The 19,430-nt window shown below is 42.3% G+C and overlaps 1 protein-coding gene across 1 annotated transcript in view; it reads right to left on the minus strand.

Annotated features, from left to right (window-relative positions):
- The window catches only part of COL6A3 (collagen type VI alpha 3 chain), a 291,731-nt gene that overhangs the window by 149,218 nt on the left and 123,083 nt on the right, over positions 1-19,430 (minus strand). Inside the window, exons 11-19 of the mRNA XM_069225565.1 lie at positions 16,227-16,829; positions 14,752-15,363; positions 11,493-11,842; positions 7,645-7,723; positions 6,717-6,862; positions 5,190-5,282; positions 3,986-4,039; positions 2,318-2,389; positions 1,530-1,556 (exon numbers count right to left, since the gene is read on the minus strand). Of these exons, the coding sequence (XP_069081666.1) occupies positions 1,530-1,556; positions 2,318-2,389; positions 3,986-4,039; positions 5,190-5,282; positions 6,717-6,862; positions 7,645-7,723; positions 11,493-11,842; positions 14,752-15,363; positions 16,227-16,829 (2,036 nt within the window). The remainder of the gene's footprint in view (positions 1-1,529; positions 1,557-2,317; positions 2,390-3,985; positions 4,040-5,189; positions 5,283-6,716; positions 6,863-7,644; positions 7,724-11,492; positions 11,843-14,751; positions 15,364-16,226; positions 16,830-19,430) is intronic.

Raw genomic sequence — 19,430 nt, forward strand, 5'->3', positions numbered from 1 at the left:
GAACATAAAAAACTGTCCCTGTGCAAATAAACACACCTCAGCCAATGTTCGAAACTGATTGAATCATGGCTAATCGGTAGCAGCCAAGCAGTTAAGTCAGAGTTCTGTGCTCCATTACATCAGCTTCTAGAATGTGCTTTCATTGTTTATTGGTGGTCGTTGATGACCATAAAAGGTGTTAAGCTAAAGCTTTCTACCCCTAAAGCAGACAAAAAAGTCAATATCCTGGTCACTGACAGATGCTCATGGGCGTTCTGGAGCCTGTGGTATGTTATTCTATGTCTGAGCTGAATATCAATGGGTGTCCATGAGAACCATTGACTCCCATTAGAATCATAGACTTTGGATCACAACAGTTTGTTAAACACACGTGTTCACATTTTAAAGTTTGAAAAGAAAAAACATCAAAGGACCAATAATGTATTATGGTGAATCCCATACAAAATTTGTTTCAATGGATTGAACACTATTCATGCATGGAATGAGTCAAGGGAAACTTGTTGAATGGAGTTCATTGTAAACAGTCACTCATTTCTTTGAACAAAACGGCAAAGGTACTTTTAAGGACTAAGGGGCTTATTAAGAGTTTGGCAGACAAGTTTCTCCCCCGCAGACATGGCAGAGTAACATGACCGCCAAACTGAAGGTTTGGCCACTCTATTTACTGCTAAGTTTCCACTAGCGGTGCCTGGGACTGACAGTAAGACAGATCTCGAGCCGTCGGTCTAAGTATCTCAGGCCTGCCACCCTATTTACAGCAGTTGGTCTGACATAGTTTCATGACCACCAGGAACAGACTGGCAGAACCAAACAGGAAAAAATTAAAAATGACCCCCACACCCTGGAAGCATACTTCCAGGGTGTGACAGCCATTCAGTTTTTGAAGAAAAAAAACAATTCAAACAAACTCCACCTTTAGGAGTTTGCTTTGGAAAAACAAAAATGTTTGCTGAGTAAGCGGCTGCATGAAGCATGTCAGTCCCTTAGCAAACTTACAATTCCTTCAGAGGGTCCAGCAAAGCAAGGGCTCATCTCAAGGCACAGAGATCTTTGCCAAGCCAATGGAGAAATCAAAACATGGCACAATGCTGTCCACCAGGGTAGTGGAGTCAAGCCTCCACGCCCATGGCAAAACAGACAACAGCCTACCGAATTCTAAATGAGGTCCTAAATCACTTGGTTTAATCAATGCCACTGAGAGGGCACTAGATGAAATTTTTAATGAATGGTCAAACATATTTACACATTTTAAGCATTTAGAAAGCTAGAATTTCATTCACTGTCAGAATATGGGATAGAATTAACCTGGATCGGGTGGCTCGTTGGTGAAATGATGACCATGGTAATCAGTGATTCTGTGTCTTAACCATTACATCTCATTTCTCGGCAGTGAGAAACATATGACTGACTTCAGTGAAGGCCCAATTGCAAAATACCAGTACATAAGTAAAGCTAAGCTTTGTAACACCATGGTGGCTCAGTCTATTATAAGTACAGTTGTAATTTGCTTGGAGTAAGTTGTTGCATACCTTTTCTCCACTGAATCCTCTGGTGCCCTGAAAATAAAAATATATGTGAATTATTTTCCATTGTATCACAGAAGAAAGCAAGGTATAGCCCCGGAAGTAACATGGGGTGATTATATATTGTGGCACTCACTGAACATGTGGAATAATAAGCTTTTTCTAGACCCAAAGTGAATATCATTCCCCTATTTCCATGATTTTAACAGTCAGTTGTGTTTTCTTTACTCATGTGATGGAGTGACCTTCTGTGTCTTCCTATACCTCTAAGGACTATAATGATTGTTCTTTTAATGATGTATTACGTTTTTACAAACGGCCCAATGTTCTCATCCCAAGAGGAGCAGAGATAGCATCCTCTTTCAAGACAGAGCATCTCAGTGCAACTTTGTCAGGAGTAAGAGTATGTCACTTCTCCTCATAATGCTCTGTCTTGCACCTCACCAACATGCTCTGGTATAATTCCCACCCTCCTATTTGCTATCTCACATGTTAAAAAATGAAAAAAAATCAGCACCATCACTTCCATTGAGGTGTTGCAAGTTATTTTACACCTATGGCAATGGATCTACTCTCTGTTTACTCTTGGAGGCGTCAGTTGTGTTGCAGGTGACCACAAGGGTAATTGCTGCATCATGATACCTAATAGTATAGCTGAATGGATGTGGGGGTCTTCCTGCTTCAAAAAGATCAGATAATGGAAATTACTAAATGTATAGAAGAGAAGGTATGTGTCTGCATGTGTCTACAAAGCCCGCCAGGTGCTTTGAATGGTATGAGTGATAAAAAAGCACCTTGACTCCTCGTTGACCAGGACATCCTTGGAATCCTTGAGTTCCAGTAACTCCAGGAGACCCACGTTCACCCTAGAGAAAGGAGAAAAATATTACTAGCAGGCAGATTACATAAATAGCCATATATACCATTGCATGTGCAGCTCTTCTTGTGTGAGAATAGCATTACGGTCAACTGCTTGCATGTTTTCTATTTATTCAACTCCCTAAATGGCCTTTCAGCATCACGGACCTTGTAGGGTCTTCACATATAGACAAGGATCTGTGTTCCCTTTGAGGCTAGCTCAGACTGTCTCCTCATCAGAGGCACTGAGGCCAAATCTTTTCTGCAATAAGGAGAACAAACCAAACAATCCCAGGATGACCTCAAACACAGGCTGCATGATTCTTATTTAAATGGTTACCCTGACAACTGTGTACTTTTTAGGGTGACATGGATTCAGTTTCTCCTTCTAGAGCCTTTAGGATGCCAAGCTGCTCACACTCACACTCACTACAGGTTCCATCATGGTAGAGATACAGGTGCTTATTCCAAAGCCTATACTAAGAGTCGTGCTTAAAATGCTCTGCTGGAGGGCTGCAGCGCAGCTGGATAGATTAGGTCCCTGGCAAGCCACTTGGTGTGTTTATACTCTGCGGTGTGAACCATCCCCAAATGGCAACAAAAGCTGCTTTGCTGCCACTCTGGTGCAACAATCCGCAGGCAGGCATGATGTGGGAGAGGATTGGGAGGGGAACTTTGTAATAAACGGCATTACAATCTACCTCTTCTGGATTGTATGTGAGATTATCATGTAGAAATATATTGTGTTACAAGCATATTTTAGCCAACATTTGGGTAGCACAGTATCATGAAGGTAAGTATAGCTAGGTAAATATAGATTTACTTAACTGCATCTATGTACCTTGAAGGTACTGTTTCCCCACATGGAGCTCTACCAACGAAGTAACTACCACACAAATTGCAGTTGTAAGTAACTGCCTTTCCTGCAGAGTTTAATAAGTATGATAATCAGCTCTGCTTTACAAGCTGTGACTGGTATGGGTGAGGCTGCCCAGTAATACCTCTAGGGTATAATACCAATAGGGCATTTTGGAGAAATCTGTGCAGAGAAAATAATTCTGACTTATAAATTTAATACAATTGCCATCTAATTTCTTAAACCAGTTGGTATAGCTCTGAACAAATACAGAACATTCTGCAATATCATCATTTTTAACAAATTACATCTGTCTACGGGCGTTAAGTGTAGATTATTTAGTATCTTTAGGTCTTGCCTGACTTTGGCCCGCATTGGGATAAGATTTGATTCTGAAACTTTCTCCAAACTGGCTGTAATACTGACCCCCGAATAAACTGCGCTATCCATTCCACTCTTCATTCATCACTCATGCCGATACCGCCAGTGCAGACTATTATGGTTCTGCTTTACAAGGTGTGACTGGCATGGGTGAGGCTGGTCAGTAATACCTTTGAAGTGTAATACTGACAGGACATTATGGAGAAATCTGTGCAGAGAAAATGAGTCTGGGTGATAGTGAGAGTGGGGGCAGTGTGGATAAGGGAAGAAAGAAAGGAAGAGAACATGCACAACTCATTTACGTTGACAGAACCATTTGAAGTCAGTAAGACAGGCAATAAATAGAATGACTGTGTTTGATACTTACAGCGCCACCTTCTTCTCCAGGGAAGCCTCTATGTCCCTTCTCACCAGGGGCGCCCTACGGAAACAAAGATCAGTTAACATGGAAGAGAGACTGCAGCAGCAAGAGTAAAAGTCAAATCAATGCATCTGTTTTGCCCAGCTGTTCCAGAATGGAAACAGCATCAACAAAGTGCTTCACAAATTTAAATAAATAAAGCACTGCCATAGTATTTTCAACAATAAGAGTGACTTTGGGAAACAGCTTACTTTTTCAAATGTATGTCCAGAGCAGTATCACATTGCTCTAAGTCTTCAAATGAAGACGAAGAAAACATTCTATTGGCCTGTAAATATGAAAGATTAGGACCTGTTGCTCACCCAGGTACTTTGATATTGCTGCACCACTACAGGTTACCTTCAAGAGTAGACCAATATAGTGTGCCACGGGTGTGCTGGTTAGTACCCATAGTCTCGAGACTCGAAGGAAAATAAGCTGGTCTATACACTGGAGAAAACACTTCAAATTCTTTTGGTGGAAGACATCCACTGATTCACCTTGAATCTAGAAGTACAACAATGTGCAACTTCCTCAGTACTGTAATGTAATTAGAATCCAAGGAAGGTGCATGTCTGTTCATGAGGCCCACAGCTGTTTCAAAGAGGCAAATAAAATAAGCCTGGTGAAGTTAAAGGGATGAGCATATGATCATCGTTCTCAACACAATTTCATGATAAACCATCATTTAGCCCACATGAGGAAAATGATGGAAAACAATAAATTCTACAAGGTCTGTCTTGACCATGGACTTCAGTTATTAACATTTCACCCAGTACAGGTGTAGGTGAAGCACATTAGTGCTTTCTATAATAAAGAAGCCTTTGCAGCTAGCAAGCGAATATCCAAGGATTTGTGCTACTGCATACCTATTTAACTTGCAATAGTAGGAAGTGAGCATGAAAATCACATTGGTATGAGGCATCAAAATAGCAACTGTGTTAATTTCACTTACTCTTCCAATACTATTAATAACCATCTATGCGTTTTGCTTACCATCTCTGATGCACAAAAGCACATACAGCCTGTTCACCATCTAATGCTTCTGCGCCATATGAAATGGGTAAGTTTCTATCAAGTTATGAACACTAATCATACTAAACCGTCAGTGTCTAGACATTACTCCATTGCTTGCTGCTGCTGTAGGCAGGTGTACTGAAGAAGCACATACCTTTGGTCCGATGGCTCCCAAGCTTCCTCGGTCTCCTCTCTGTCCAGAACACTTGCATGGGACACCGCAGCATGCTTTCTCCGCAATATTGTCCTTCAAAATAATTAACTGCTCGTAAGGTGCTTGTAACACATTTCAACTTCAACCATCTGTTATAATCAGAGCTTCTCACAGACAGGGAGGATATACACATGGTAAGTATCTGTAACATACAGAAATATGAAATCTGCTGCTTATAGGCTGGATATTTCACTAAAAGCACTACTGTGGACTAATGAAGGGCTGATTTAGGAAGTTTGAAACAATATTCTGGGTGGGCATCTACTTAGGTCTTTTACTAGAACGCTTATTTCTCTGTCAGTGCATATTTGTTCTAAATGTAATCTAAGTTTAATACTCCTCATTTTGTGGTTGTTCAGAAGGTATAATAATGTCCAGAAAGTGTACATTTTTATTATGTCTGGAATTATCGTAAAATTCTTTGTTTGGGGTAGTGCCTCCATGTAAAAGCATGATGTACTTTTTAGGATATCTATATTTTATTTTTTCCTACATACAAATAAGATGAACAAAATGGCTAGATAAGCCTATTGGTACTCAAGCCCCGGTAAACACTAACCAAACTTTCCTACTCATAGTTATATTCAAGCTCCTTTAACTGCAAGTCATTGAACAGCTCAAGTGCTTGTACTAGGAGGAGGGTTTTAATGGCTGATAGCCTAGTGGTGGTATTCTCTTAATAGAGACTTTGAGAGACTGTGTCTCACTGGGATCAGTGTCAAGCTCCAGGTTGCAGCACCCTCCCCAGAAAAACGTTGTGATTTTAATCGAAACCCTAGATATTACGGAGAATGTTGACATACCTGCAGATGACAGTACCTCAGTGATAAAGCCCAAAGGGGCAGAAATTTGTCCTAGTTGCATGTTGTTAGGACATGGCCTAGCTGTTTGAGAAGGTCTGCCATTTCTGGAGGAGGAACAGCCTTATTCGCATCTGGTGTGCCCTCTACCATTAGCACATAACAGAGTGAAAGACATCATATGAATTCAGCAGAGAAGTAAGTTATCTAAACTAAACAAGGTGGACCTTCTCAGCAGGGCCGAACTGAGGACCCAAAATGAGCACTGGTAAAAATGCTCAAATCAGCCCCGATCCCTTTATCTCCTGTCACAATCTCTCTCTTTACATCATTACCTCTCTCTCCTTTTCTCTTCTTTCTCTTCTGATCGCTTTCTCTGTAACTTCATCTCCCTCTCTTTCTCTCTCTTAAAGTCTCCTTGTGTTTGCTGCAATTAACCTTAGGGAGCTGGGGAAAGGAAAACATGCCCCCATTAACTGTCCTGGGCTTTCAAAACCAGCCTTATAGGGCTCCAGCCCACTGGGGAAATGCTCAAAGGAATGTAAGGCCTGCCTGCCCTGCTGCTAATGTTTTAACTTATACCCCTAATAAAAGGCACACGTTTCTACATTTACCACTCTTAAAAGCTCCAGTCTTTCATAAATAGCAGTGCCCAACCGTTTCTCACCAGCTCTTCTGCAATCTCATAGTCCAGATCCAGCAGGTTGAGTTTCAGAGGCCGGTTGTAGGTGAAACCACGTCCAAACTCCAGATGCATGACATCCTCAAACTTCTGCACTCCTTCAAGACCCACCAAAAGCATAGCCTTCACACCTGCAGGGTGATGTAAAACAGGAACATTGCTACCTGAGACAGCATGATCTAATGAGGCAGCTGAGTACTCCACCGTGATGCAGGAAAGACTACACTAAGTTAGCAAAGCAATATACAAGGGGCAACTGACTCCATCACTGCAAAAACAGAAGTACATTCCACCAATGATGCTATAGCATCAACTAAAGACCAACATATTATCCTTTAAATGGAGACTAAGCATCTCCGAAGGAAGCTTCAATAGTTATCCTAAGCTTGATTGCTGTAGTAAAATCACAAGCAGGCCAGAGTTCCAGCAGGGCACTTTCATAGGATACGTACCCATTCAAGAGGCCAGTCGAAGTTCAACCGTCATTTCTGGAATACCAATACAGAGTAAAACCTAGAATGCAAACATCTCACCATTCTGAGCAAGCTTCAACGTACAACATAGATCAAGCACCCATCAGGGGCAAGAGCACATGCCTCAAGGGAAAGTGTACTTCTTTCAAGAATATGCAGACCCCCAACAGGAGTGAGTGATATCACCTCATTGACCATTAAATGGCCTAAAAAGACACAACTAAGCACCCCCAAAAGTGAGTGTGAATCTCCCTATTGACAGCAGAACCGTCCACCAACAGTGAAGGATGTTCCGGGCAAAGAGAGCCAAAACATTTTCCTCAAGTGGCTAGGAAGCATGATTATTTTTAGAAGTCATGCATTTTTACAAATATGCCACATCTTTATGCATCACAAGAGTCTAAGGCATGTACAGATATATTCATATGTTTGTTGCCTACCTCCGTTTTGCAGAGCAGCAGAAGCTGCCTGTAACTGAGCCATTCCTTCGTCCACACCGTCTGTCAAGTGGATCACAACCTTTGGGTGGAAAAATCAACACTACATCAGTTTGGACTTATCTTTAGCTTATGTGTTGATACTAGATTGAAGGCAGGGAATGGATAAATTAGGATGGGTCAGGTCTGAGGAGGTAGTATATACAAGGGAAGAATGAAAACATGAGATAACAAAAACAGAGCGATAACAGAAAGAAATGGTGCTCTACATAGGGGGTAATGTGGAGAAAATAGATTAATATGTAAGAATTTGGAAACAAAGAGTTGGACAGGGAAAGTGAAGAAAATGAATTGAGGTTGGCAGGTATAGAAAGAAAGACAGAAAGAAAATAAGATACAGAGAGACAGGACCAAAGCGTGACAGAAAACAAAGATACCGGCATACAGGTACAGGTATAAAGGTGTGGTGACATGGGACAGTGCCAGCTTGCTGCCCGATGGTGGACCAATGGGGTGAGTCGACACTTGGGCAGGTCCTACCACTGCAAGTCTGACCAGCTTCCTCAATGTACTCATGTGGCCTTCTGGTGCTCGAGAGGGACCCGGAATCACTAGAAAGTGTTGCAGCATTGCCTCAATAAATGCCTCTACCAACTTTGGGATGAATAACCACCAATGAAACATCAGGTGCATCTAAACCAGTGTTGGGATACTCTTGAAGTTGGACGATGAAGGCACAGTCAGAACCTTTCAGTGCCGATTGTGCAACTTTTCCTTGGAGCACGATGAGAAGAATCCCATTTGAACTTATCATGCTTGAGACATGACTTGTCTTTCAAATTCATCTTCAACTCACCCAAGGATGATGTCTTGGAGCTGGGCCATGACCTGCAGTAGGAGATGGCCCAAGGCTCGGAGGAGTTCCTGGAGGAGGACCTGCTCTAAGTCTTGTATTTGAAGATATATAGCTTGGACTTGCATTCTCTGATGGCCTTTGGGTTTTATTGGGGAGAATTTCTCACAGGACTTTGAGTGAGGCTTGGACCCTAGACAACACAGTCAGACGTCATGCACGGTGGAGTCTATATATGAATCTGTGGAGCCCTTCTAGGAGGTGGTGTGATGTGCTGCAGAGTCCAACAGCACAATCTACGATTATAAAGGGGCAACTGCTAAAATACTTCTGGATGTAGTCAGGTGCCTGGGGAAAATCACTAAGTATGATGCAGTAAAAATGGCAATAGTCTATTGCTATGGATGAAAGTATTTTATTATGACATCAATCTGGCAACCATTTCTGTCCTCCTTTTTTTAACCCAATACAGGAATCAAGATGTCAATGCAGCATACTTTAGGTGAGTAATACCCCACAATACATGCATGAGTCTGTTACATGGTGTGTGACTGAAAACAAACACCGGGACAATGAGGTATGAGTGTCCTGATGAAAGCCTTTGGCCCAACTGGCCTCTAGTTTATAAACTGAAACATGTCAACCATCTCAGGGTAGTAGGACAAATACATCCATACCCCCTCCTAACAAATCTTTTAACCATAATCAAGCAACCGCAAATAAAGGGACACTATGTTTGTTTGAGGTATTTTTATATCACAGCTAGAAAAATATTCCTAGTGCTCAGTGGAATATGGTCGAGCCCATCTTGGTTTTTAGGGATAAAGATGAAACCTGATGATGAAGCATGCCACTACTAGGGTGGGTGAGGGTCTAACAAAGAAAAAATAATTATTATTTTTTCTTTCTTTGCAAACAGGGTGCTTAAATAGAGGTTGACTCATACCCTCATAGAAACAAGTTTGGGATAGAATACTTTTTGTGCAGCACCAGGGGGAAATGAAAATGTGAGGAATCTGTGGTTAAAGGTATCCATCAAAAGGGATGAGACAATGACAAAAAAAGACAGCACAGATGAGAAATAAGGCACCAAGAAAGAGAAATGTGTGGGAGATTGAAAGAGTAGGAGAATGGAAGTGACAGAAAGGTACAAAGGTGAATTAGAAAAGAGTACAAGCAAGCATGAATTTGACAAGAGGAGACAAATGAAGGGCAATATGAGAGAGATGCGATGCGAGAAAGGTCTAGGAGAAAGACAAAGAGTGGAAAAATAGAGACAAATAATCTAGACAGTGTTAGGAGAATATTGGTATCAAGAGAATAAGAAAGAGGGAGTGGGAAAGGGAGGAAGCAACAAAGGTATAAACAGAGATAGAGACAGCATTTCTCTGTTGAAAATTGATATCCATTTCATGTTATTTAAACAACATTCCCATCATTAGAAGCCTATGGGTGGAACACTTGTTTGAAAGATAATCTAGCCTTCAGTATTGGTGAATTCAATGGATTTTCTGAAGCCTACACAGGCATGGTGAAGCATTCTAAAAAATGGCAAGCTTTGATTTTGATTTCTTCAACTTACATTTTAGATGCCTAGATAGCTAATAGTCTATTGAGTAGTAGGCTGTGTTAGAGATGAGTGAATGAAAGCATTTGCTATTTTCTTCATGCAATAGCGCCCACTACTCATCCACCTCAAGGGCTAAATGTACAAAGTATTTTTGCAATCACAAACCAGTTTGCAATTTTTATTTTTAAATGCATCTGGTTTTCCTTTAAGGAAAATGGGCTGCATTTGAAAATTAAAAATTGCCATGTGTAAAAGCATTCACATACAAGGTGGTCTGCTGACCCCAGCAGGCCACCATCCCTATCATGGCAGCAAATATGAGTGGGTCACAAAGTGTGACATACCTTATTATATATTCATGAGGTAGGTCTATTTACGACCTACTAAGAATCGCTATTTAGGGAGTGGGGCTAGATACATTAAGCATTTTTTCCGTCACAAAGTAATCAGACCATTTGCAACAGAAAAATGCTTTCTGAACTGTACAAATACTAAATTGGGATTCGGTAACATGCTCCTGAATCGCAGATTGGGTTTGCGACCCAAAACAGAATTGCTGTTTGGAATGGGCATGTTTAAGGAGTCCCTTCCAAATAGGGAATCTGAATTGCATGTACTAATTTTTTGTAACTGAAATGCGGTTGCAAAACATTCACGTTTTACCAATAAATCAAAGTTGGTGGTAAAACATTTGCAAATGGGAAGGGGTCCCTGTCATCACTGCAGTTGTTCTAAAGGTACCAAAAGTTTGGTGGATTACCTCCGCTGGTTATGATGGATTTCTGCCAACATTTTTGTTTTTTAAAAACAAAGTACGGAAGTGTGCTTATTTTTTAAAAACAAATAACTAATGACCCTCTCAGCCAGGAAGTTTTTCCATGGATATGAGCCACTATTTTTGTTTTGCTGATTGTCATAACCAGGTTTTCCCTGGCGGTGATGGACAGAAACACCATTCAACTGCCAGTCCTAAAAAGGGCCAGTGGTCTGATACCATTACTCTGATGGCTAGCTATACACCACATTAAAAGAGTAAGCTTCCCTTAAAGGAAGCCAACTAGGAGTAATGCTGACGAAAAGCTGACAGCCTGCCTGAAACTAATTAGAGGAGGCAGACAAATGGTTTGGCAGACAGGGTACTCTGTCACATTTCTGACAGAGTACTCTCTTCTTCAAACGCTAGATCAGGCCCAAAGTGCTTCTCTTTACTGCCATGAGCAGTTTTAGTGCCAAGTGTTCTCTAACTGTCACTATTCAAGGACACAAAAACACATCCATCCAGCAGTGACACACCTGGGTCTGTGTTCCTTATGTAAACAACACTTGGGTCATAATGAGGAGACAGGGCCTAGATTTGTTCTCAGATAGTTCATTGCCCACCCGGCCCACCCTTTCAGAGTATAAACAGGTTGTGCACCTCAACCTCACCTTCACAGTATCATCAGCACCTCCAGTTTTAAATTTGTTCAGGTAGGTCTGTAGTGTCCGGGCTGTAAAGATGTATGGGCCTCGGGTCCGTACCCTGGTGAACTTCTCAAACAGCTCAGGCTTGTACTCTGAGAAATCAAATATTTCCACTGGCCCAGTGGCACTCTGAGCAATCATGGACACACGCACTGTTGGACCCTCTGTAGAGGAGCAGCTAATCCTGTGCATTTTTGAGATCCTGTCAAGAATGTGCTGTATCTTCGGCTCCAGCCCCTTCTGGGCAGTAAAGATGTCCTCTCCAGCTGAGACACTGGATACGTCAAACCCGACAATAACTTCCAGGTTACAGGCTGCAGGTAGAAATCACAACAGTAAATGTAATAAAGGCTCATGATTCCATGTCTCTACATGAAAGATGATAGACACATGACATATTGGAACAGACTACCTAAGAGTTACCTATATCTGTGTAGCAGTGAGCCTATGTTACTGGATGGTCAGACAAAGGTTTTCCTCTCTATAACAGGCTGAAAGTCCACGTAAGCTTTCTGTATCTTGAAAGCTGCATAACTGGGAGCATAAGATGTTGTTTGGACCTCGGATTCAGCTGAATTTCTGTGTTAGTATGTCTGTCTGCTCAGGCCAGTCTGTTTACTTGTGGTTTCCAACAGATGTGCCATCACTGTGCAGTGTTTTTATTATTCCTTCTGTGCAAGCATCATTTTCTCCGATTCCCTGAACCAGTTTGGAATAAAACAGCAGAATGTGTGGAGAATTATCCTGTCCATTGTACTCTAGGATGGCTAAGGAAGCACCACTGACTGAGCAAATTGTATAATCTTTCCCCATGCCAGTGCATTGATCATTGACCCTTTCTTACTGGATTGTTAATCCAGAGCCTTCTTGACATTAGACCTAGCTGTGTAGGCTGAGATTTATCAGTTAAAGACTAGACACAATTATCCTCACTGTGATGGATATTTATATAAACTTTGTCCTATGCGCCTCTAAAATACAGCATGTTTGAGCCCTTCATCTTAAGAAAGATAGTTAGTGGAAGAAAGTAAAGAAAACCTCTACATAAATGATAAACAGGAGGAGGCAATCATATTTGATTTCACTGACACTCGTCTGCTTCCTTCCGTCCACTAAGTGCCAGAACGTCTGTGCCCCTGGGTAACATGACTGTTGTGTACTCTTTCTAAGAGCACCTAAAAATGTGTGGATCAAGTCCTGCTAAGCAAGGTTCTTCAATCTCCTAAAGCATACATGTGTGCTGGTTATACTTGGCAGAATGTTCATCCCTTGCTGTAAGTGCATCTTAAAAAGCATGTGGTAGTGTATGTACACCTCTGACTATTTCTAATAAACATCATTCTTTAGAGTTCTTTACATTTATTTTGGGCCTCTTTGCACGTTCTCAGAGACAGCCACACCTGATGTTTTGAAAAAGGCAGGACCCGGATTTCTCAAATGACCAAAACTGTGATTGCTATTTCCAGTGTCAGGTCAATGGGCCTCATTTGGACCTCAGCTGTCTTTTTTCAAGACCGCCAGGGTACCGCTGTGCTGAAGACCGCCAGTGCAGGTGGTTTTCTGCACAGCTTATCATGACTGCTTGTAGCCCTCTGCCCTTTTCCGGACGGAGAGCCGCCAGCAGCCATACTGGCGGTCGGCGGTGAAGTGGAGGCTGCTCCACCTCCACTGCCACGTCATCAGAACACCGCCCACCGGATCCCAACCCAGGATTCGGTGTGGCGGTGTTATGGTGATGGGGTGCTGGCAGCGGAGCAGCACTCATGGATCCCGTTCCCTTCCAGGGTTGTAATGAGGGCCAATATATGTTAACTTCATAGGAAACTCCTTTTAATTAAAAACAATGAAAAAAGCTGGGAAAAAAAAGTTGAATGGAAACATTAAATGAATTATAGCTACTTCCTTTACTAACTGTCCTCTCCCCAGGATGAAAGTCAGGCACGCACAACACCAAGAGCCTCATTTATAACAAGCTGGTGCATCGATCACGATGCACCAGTTTGCTTGCACCGCCCTGTGCTCCCCTAATAACACCATGGTAGCGCTATACTTACAATACAGTGCACCATATCACTCGTTAGCACAGCTGCGTTGGACCTTCAGATGCAGTTGTGGCGCTTTGATGGACTGGCATCAAAAATGTTGATGCTAGTCCAGCAAAGCTCAGGGAGGCCCATTCAAAACAGCCTAGCGTCATTTTAACGCCTGCCCTTGAGCAGGTTAAAAAAATTACGCTAGAATGGCACAGTGAAATCTTTAGATTTCACTGTGCCATTCCTACGGGCCTCCTCGGGGAGGGGAGTGGGGAAAAGCCTCCCTCGCATACATTATACCTGGTGCAGGTATGATGTGGTGCAAGGGACAAACTGGGGCAATGGTACCACTGCACCAGTTTGTAAATATGGCATGTGGTGGGGGACTGTTCTGCGCCACCGTAGTGTAGAAAAAATGGATGGTATGTTTGCGCAAGGGGCTTGTAAATGAGCCCCCTAGGGCCTCATTTAGTATGAAATGGCGCAGCGTGGTGTTGCAAGCAATATTCCTGCGCCGAGCTGTGTCATTTCCAAAATGCAGGAATTTGCCGTATTTACAAGAATACGGCGCACTCCTGCATTTTCCACTGTGCCGGAGCTAAATCAGTTGCATAGAGCCATGGCGCAAGGATCCCTGCGTTGTGGGGTGATTGTTTATGTGCAGGAAAGAAAGCCTGCCAAAACCATATTGGGGGCCAATGTGTTTTGTAACTTTCACTCTATTGCTGAATATTTGCTGAATCTGGTGGTGTCGGCGCCATGGTCGTAATGTGGTCCCCACGGTCATAATGTGGCGGTCGGATCGCCACTGCTGTGGTGGTCCGACCGCCACTGAGACCCCCATTGAGTGGATGCACTCTAAGTTCTCTCCGGGCCTACATGTATGAACAAAAAATTACAGATTCTGCTTTGCTTTAGATAAGTGCAAGGTGAATAAGTCCTTCTAGGAACTAAAACAACATTCTTGTAAGTCTGAGAGGTTTTTTTCAGTTGAGTACATCTTCTCAAAAGGAAGGCTTGTGTAAGGTGATTCACCCTTTCAGATAAAACAGACATTTTCAAGTTTTTGTGCAGGCTGTTCTGCCTCTCTCTCTCTGTCCTACAAAATGACTGTGGCTGCACATTCACCCACTAATATAGCATGTAAAGAGCACACTTTATGCCAATAAAGCAGAAGTTACTTCACTAACCTCTGGTAATGTCTGGGACGCTCGGGCACAGAGGACCTGGCTTAACTTTTAGAAGATCCTCCATTGTGGTCAGGACCTGCTCGTTTAGCTCTGACAGCTCCTGGACATTCATGACACGGAGAGTCAATGCACTGGCACTGGCGATTTTGTCTACTTCAGCCTGGTCAACGTCCTTCAGGCCAATGGCAAACACATTAACACCACTGGAGGCAAGTGACCGAGCGGGTCCCAGGACATCTTCAGATGATTTTCCGCCAGTGATAACAAATGCAATTTGAGGTACCCTCCTATCACTCCTGCTGCCCGCCTCCTTTACAAAGTGTTTCTCCTGGAGGTGACGAATGGCTGCCCCAGTGTTCACAGATAGGCCACCTTTGTATTCCACCTTTTCCACAGCCTCCAGAATCTCATCCTTGGTTGCGTGATCCTTAAGGAAGAACTCATCCGTCACATCAGAGTTGTATTGTGCTAACCCAATTTGGAAGGCATCTCCTTCATCATAGACGGCATCAACGATACCAGACACAAACTCAAGGACTACTTTGAAATTCTCTTTGCCTACGTTAATGGAGCCATCTACTAAGAACACGATATCCACTTCTTTTTTGTCATCTGGAAGAGGTGGGAATATGACAAACATAAAAACCATGTCAACAAAAACATAAAACCTGCTATGCTAGGTGCATTTATCTTTAAATAATCAAATCAATTAAGACTAATATACAATTGGCTCGTGCAACAAGAAAGCCAAACATCAATTAAGAACTTAATTTACAGCTTTTTTCCATAACCTCTGTTGGCTTTTGCTTTTTATTAATTCCCACACTAAATCCATGCTGCAGGTTGCTAAAATAGAATCAAAGTATGTTTCTAGTTAACAGAGCAGACTGATCCATCAGTTACCAAGCATATTGCACACTAATGGCTTAACAATCAGAGCTATCCCTCAGAATAAAAAGTTGACAGACCGTTCACCATCCTCCATTGAACTTTATCTGTTTATTCATTACCCTTTTCATGATCTTCATGCGCCCATCTCTTACTTTTCATATGGCCTTCACCTCGCCTTTCAACAAATGTTAGGGGTCTTCACTGTCTATTGACCATCATTCACAATGTCCTCATCTAGCCCTTCATTATACTTTTTTGAACACTTACTGTGTGGTTACTATTTCATCCTTTGGCATTTGTATCCAGCCTCTTATCCCTTCCTCAAATTTTACAGGATCTTCACTTTTCCATTTGCAAGCTTTACCAAGGACTTCACCTGCACCTTTACTAAATTTCCCAAGCTAACCACCTTGCCACTCACAATCTGTCCCTGAGTTCTCACTTCTTCATACACCACCTCTTCCATGGCCTTCATGTGCCCATTGACTGACAGTCACTGGGGATTTTATACAAAAGAGCCAATCAAAAGGAGCGACTCTTTAATTAACATCTCTCACAGAAATAAAGAGTAGAACGATACTCACCAGTTGGGCCCACAATTGGAGGAGTTGGCACAACTTCGACTGGGCCATCAAAGGAGCGAAAGAATCTATTTTCAATATTTCCCAACTCCCTGAAATCTCGGATCATGAAGACCAGGCGGGAGTCCTGTGTGATTTTTTCAATATCACTTGCATCAGTGTTGCTGGTACCCACAGCTAAACTCTTTACACCAGCACCTCCAAGAAGCCTGGCTGCACCATCAACACTATCCTGAGACTTCCCTCCAGTGAGGAGCACCAGGTGCTGAGGGACTCCTTCTTCAATACGGCTCCCAGCAGACTTCACAAAGAGGTTCCTTACCACATACTCAAGGGCTTTTCCAGTGTTGGTGGGTGCGCCCCCTTTCAGCCGGAGTCGGCGAATGGCTTGCAGAACAGCTGGTTTGTTTAGATGGCTTCTAAGATAGAACTCAACAGAGGGATCATTGCTGTACTGCACCAGGCCGATCCTCACCTGGTTCACCCCTACATTAAGTTTCTCAACAATCCGTAAGATGAAATCCCGAATGTTAGCCATGCCATCCTGCCCCACATTTGTAGATCCATCGATGAGGAAAACAATGTCTTTCTTTTCACCATCGGGACCTGTGGCACACAAAAAGAAGAGAAGAGACCTGCATGAAAAGCTGCATTGAAAGCTACATTTGCACTGTTTTTTGAATGAATAATCACAGAGAGGATAAGAGGATGTCTCATATATTTTTGTCAGTTTATAATTTGCTTGTCAGCTAAAACAAATTTTGGAAAGAGCTAACTGTGTGTCAGTCACAGGTCTCAATCCCTTATTCCAACTTCACAGCTGTTTCACTGGTGGATCTTTTGTTTGTTCTTTGTGCTTGAGGCTCCTGTGAGTAGATGATAAAGGGTATCCGAGGAAAGTAATGTAATCTATACCTTGCTTAGAGCTGTCTACAGAGGTGTTTGCCTTACAGTGGGATGAGTAAATACCCTAACAGTCACGATTCAAAGGCCCCAAAGGCTCAGGACGAGACAGACAATTGTTATGCACGTGAAGGGTTGGGAAATGTTACATCATAAAACTTCCCTCAGTGGAAAAGAAAGATTAGTAAGGCATGTATTCAATAAACAATAACTGTGCTTAGAAAACTGCAGCTGTAAATTGTATTTATATACTGCTCAATAGCACACATTACCCCTGAAGAGGCTTTAAAGCACTTTGTGACAAGTGGCATGCTACTTCGGAACCTAAGATTAATGTTTAACAGTTAGTAGATTAGTAATCAGTGTTTGTTTCTCTTTTGCATTAGTTATGGTATGTTTTGTTTTTCCTCTTGATTTCTTGCATATTTAGTGGAGTTCAGAGTAGGGATAGAATGATGGGAATGGATTTAAAAGGGGAAGTAGTAAGATGTTTACAAAACTAGTGGTCGTATGTGCCTGTTAGTTGGGTGAAATGTTAAAAAGGAGAGTGAAGTTTGAGAAGGATGTTTAAGAGTTCATAGCAGTCAGAAAGGTTTCAGAGAGAGGAGGGATGGGCCAAACAAAGAGAGTATTTGTATAATAAAACTGAAATTAACTTTGTAAAGTGGCTGGAGTGATTAAAACCCTCTATATGAAAGAAAATTAAATGAAATGTTGATTTATATAATAATGCAGCTTATCACCCTTGGGAGTCTCAAGGTGCTGTCTATAGGCACAGGGAGATAAAGCGATTTTCCCCGAATCACAGGACATTGCGCCAGCGCTCGAACTGGGGTCTTTAGAGCCCGAGGGGGTTGCTCTGACTGCTGCGCTACATCCTCTCCCATTATTTCCTCCTGGAGGTGACGAATGGCTGCCCCAGTCTTCACAGATAGGCCATCCTTGTATTCCTCCTTTTCCACACCCTTATGTACATAGAACTAACAATAGCTACATAGTCTGCTGTGTACATTGATCTTGTGATGAAGCATGCATTTTTGTGTTTCAAATTACTGTAATTAACTTATATACACACATGGCACTTCTTAAGGTTTAGTAGCAGGCATAAACCCCTCTCTTTATGTACCTATATGTATATAAAAGCAGCAATATTGACATGTCTGATACACGCATGTATGTTGTGGTACAATATACATTTTTCCCTGACAAATGTGCCTGCTTATAACAGTAAAAGATGGCACATGGATAACAAGAGTATACTGTTGTGGTACACAGGTTGTGAGGAAGATGCAGCTCTTGTATAATCTTCTGAAGCTGAGTTTGTTTTCAGTGGACCTTAAGTTTGTGGGTAGCAAGTTCCATAGTTTGGCTGCTTGAACAGTGAAAGATGTCCCACCCATGGTTTGTTTCTTGATTGTAGGAATTTTGAGGCAGGAGCTATTATTGTAGTATGTGTTTCTTGATCTTCTTCCTGATGAAGGGTGGTCTTTTGCAATATGTGGTACAAAGAAACTTGTAACGAGTGTAGGGCCCTCAAGGCAGGGGAGATGTGTGTGTGTGGCTTTACATGTAGGAGGAGTCTTGTGGCAGCGCTCTGAATTCTCTGTAATCAGCTAATAGTTGACAAAGGTGAGCTGTTATGTAGAACATTAGCGTAATCCAGTTTTAATAGGACTACAGAGATGGTAGCTTGAACAGTGTGGTGGAATCCTTTCTGCGGGAAGATGCATCACTGAGTTAGATTTCATTGTGAGCAAACTTGATTTGGCTCCCTTATTTACTTGTGCATTCACTGATCGCTTGGTTCCATGGTAATTCCAAGGTTTCTTACCTCCTCTGGAATTGTACTGGCCGCTCTAGTACTGCTATTTGGCATCTAAGTCTCACTTTCACATCCAGATACAATCATACATCTTAAGCACACAGACACAGACCCACATACATCTCTCTCTCTTTCACACATACATGTCACGCCGTCATGCACGCACACAACCTAACACCATCCTGCCAATATAGGCAATGATAGCATCACCAGTCATCAGGCACCACATGGTAACATGCACGGTCTCATCAACACATACCATAAGTTATTGGTATGCAATAAAACGTATATTAGTTTGTGATGTAGTGCAGAATTGTGGTTTGTGTATGAGGGTGAGGATGTAGGGGTAGACAGATGTAGGAGTGTGTTATACAACTGTCTAGAATACGGCGAGAGAGTGCAGAGAGATTTGACCTTCTCTGTTGGTAGAGAGTGGTGTGCGCTTTGTTCTGAGCTTGTGTGCATGGCTGTGATTGTTTTTT

Source organism: Pleurodeles waltl, chromosome 3_1, assembly GCF_031143425.1.
Source record: "Pleurodeles waltl isolate 20211129_DDA chromosome 3_1, aPleWal1.hap1.20221129, whole genome shotgun sequence".
Classification (NCBI taxonomy): domain Eukaryota; kingdom Metazoa; phylum Chordata; class Amphibia; order Caudata; family Salamandridae; genus Pleurodeles; species Pleurodeles waltl.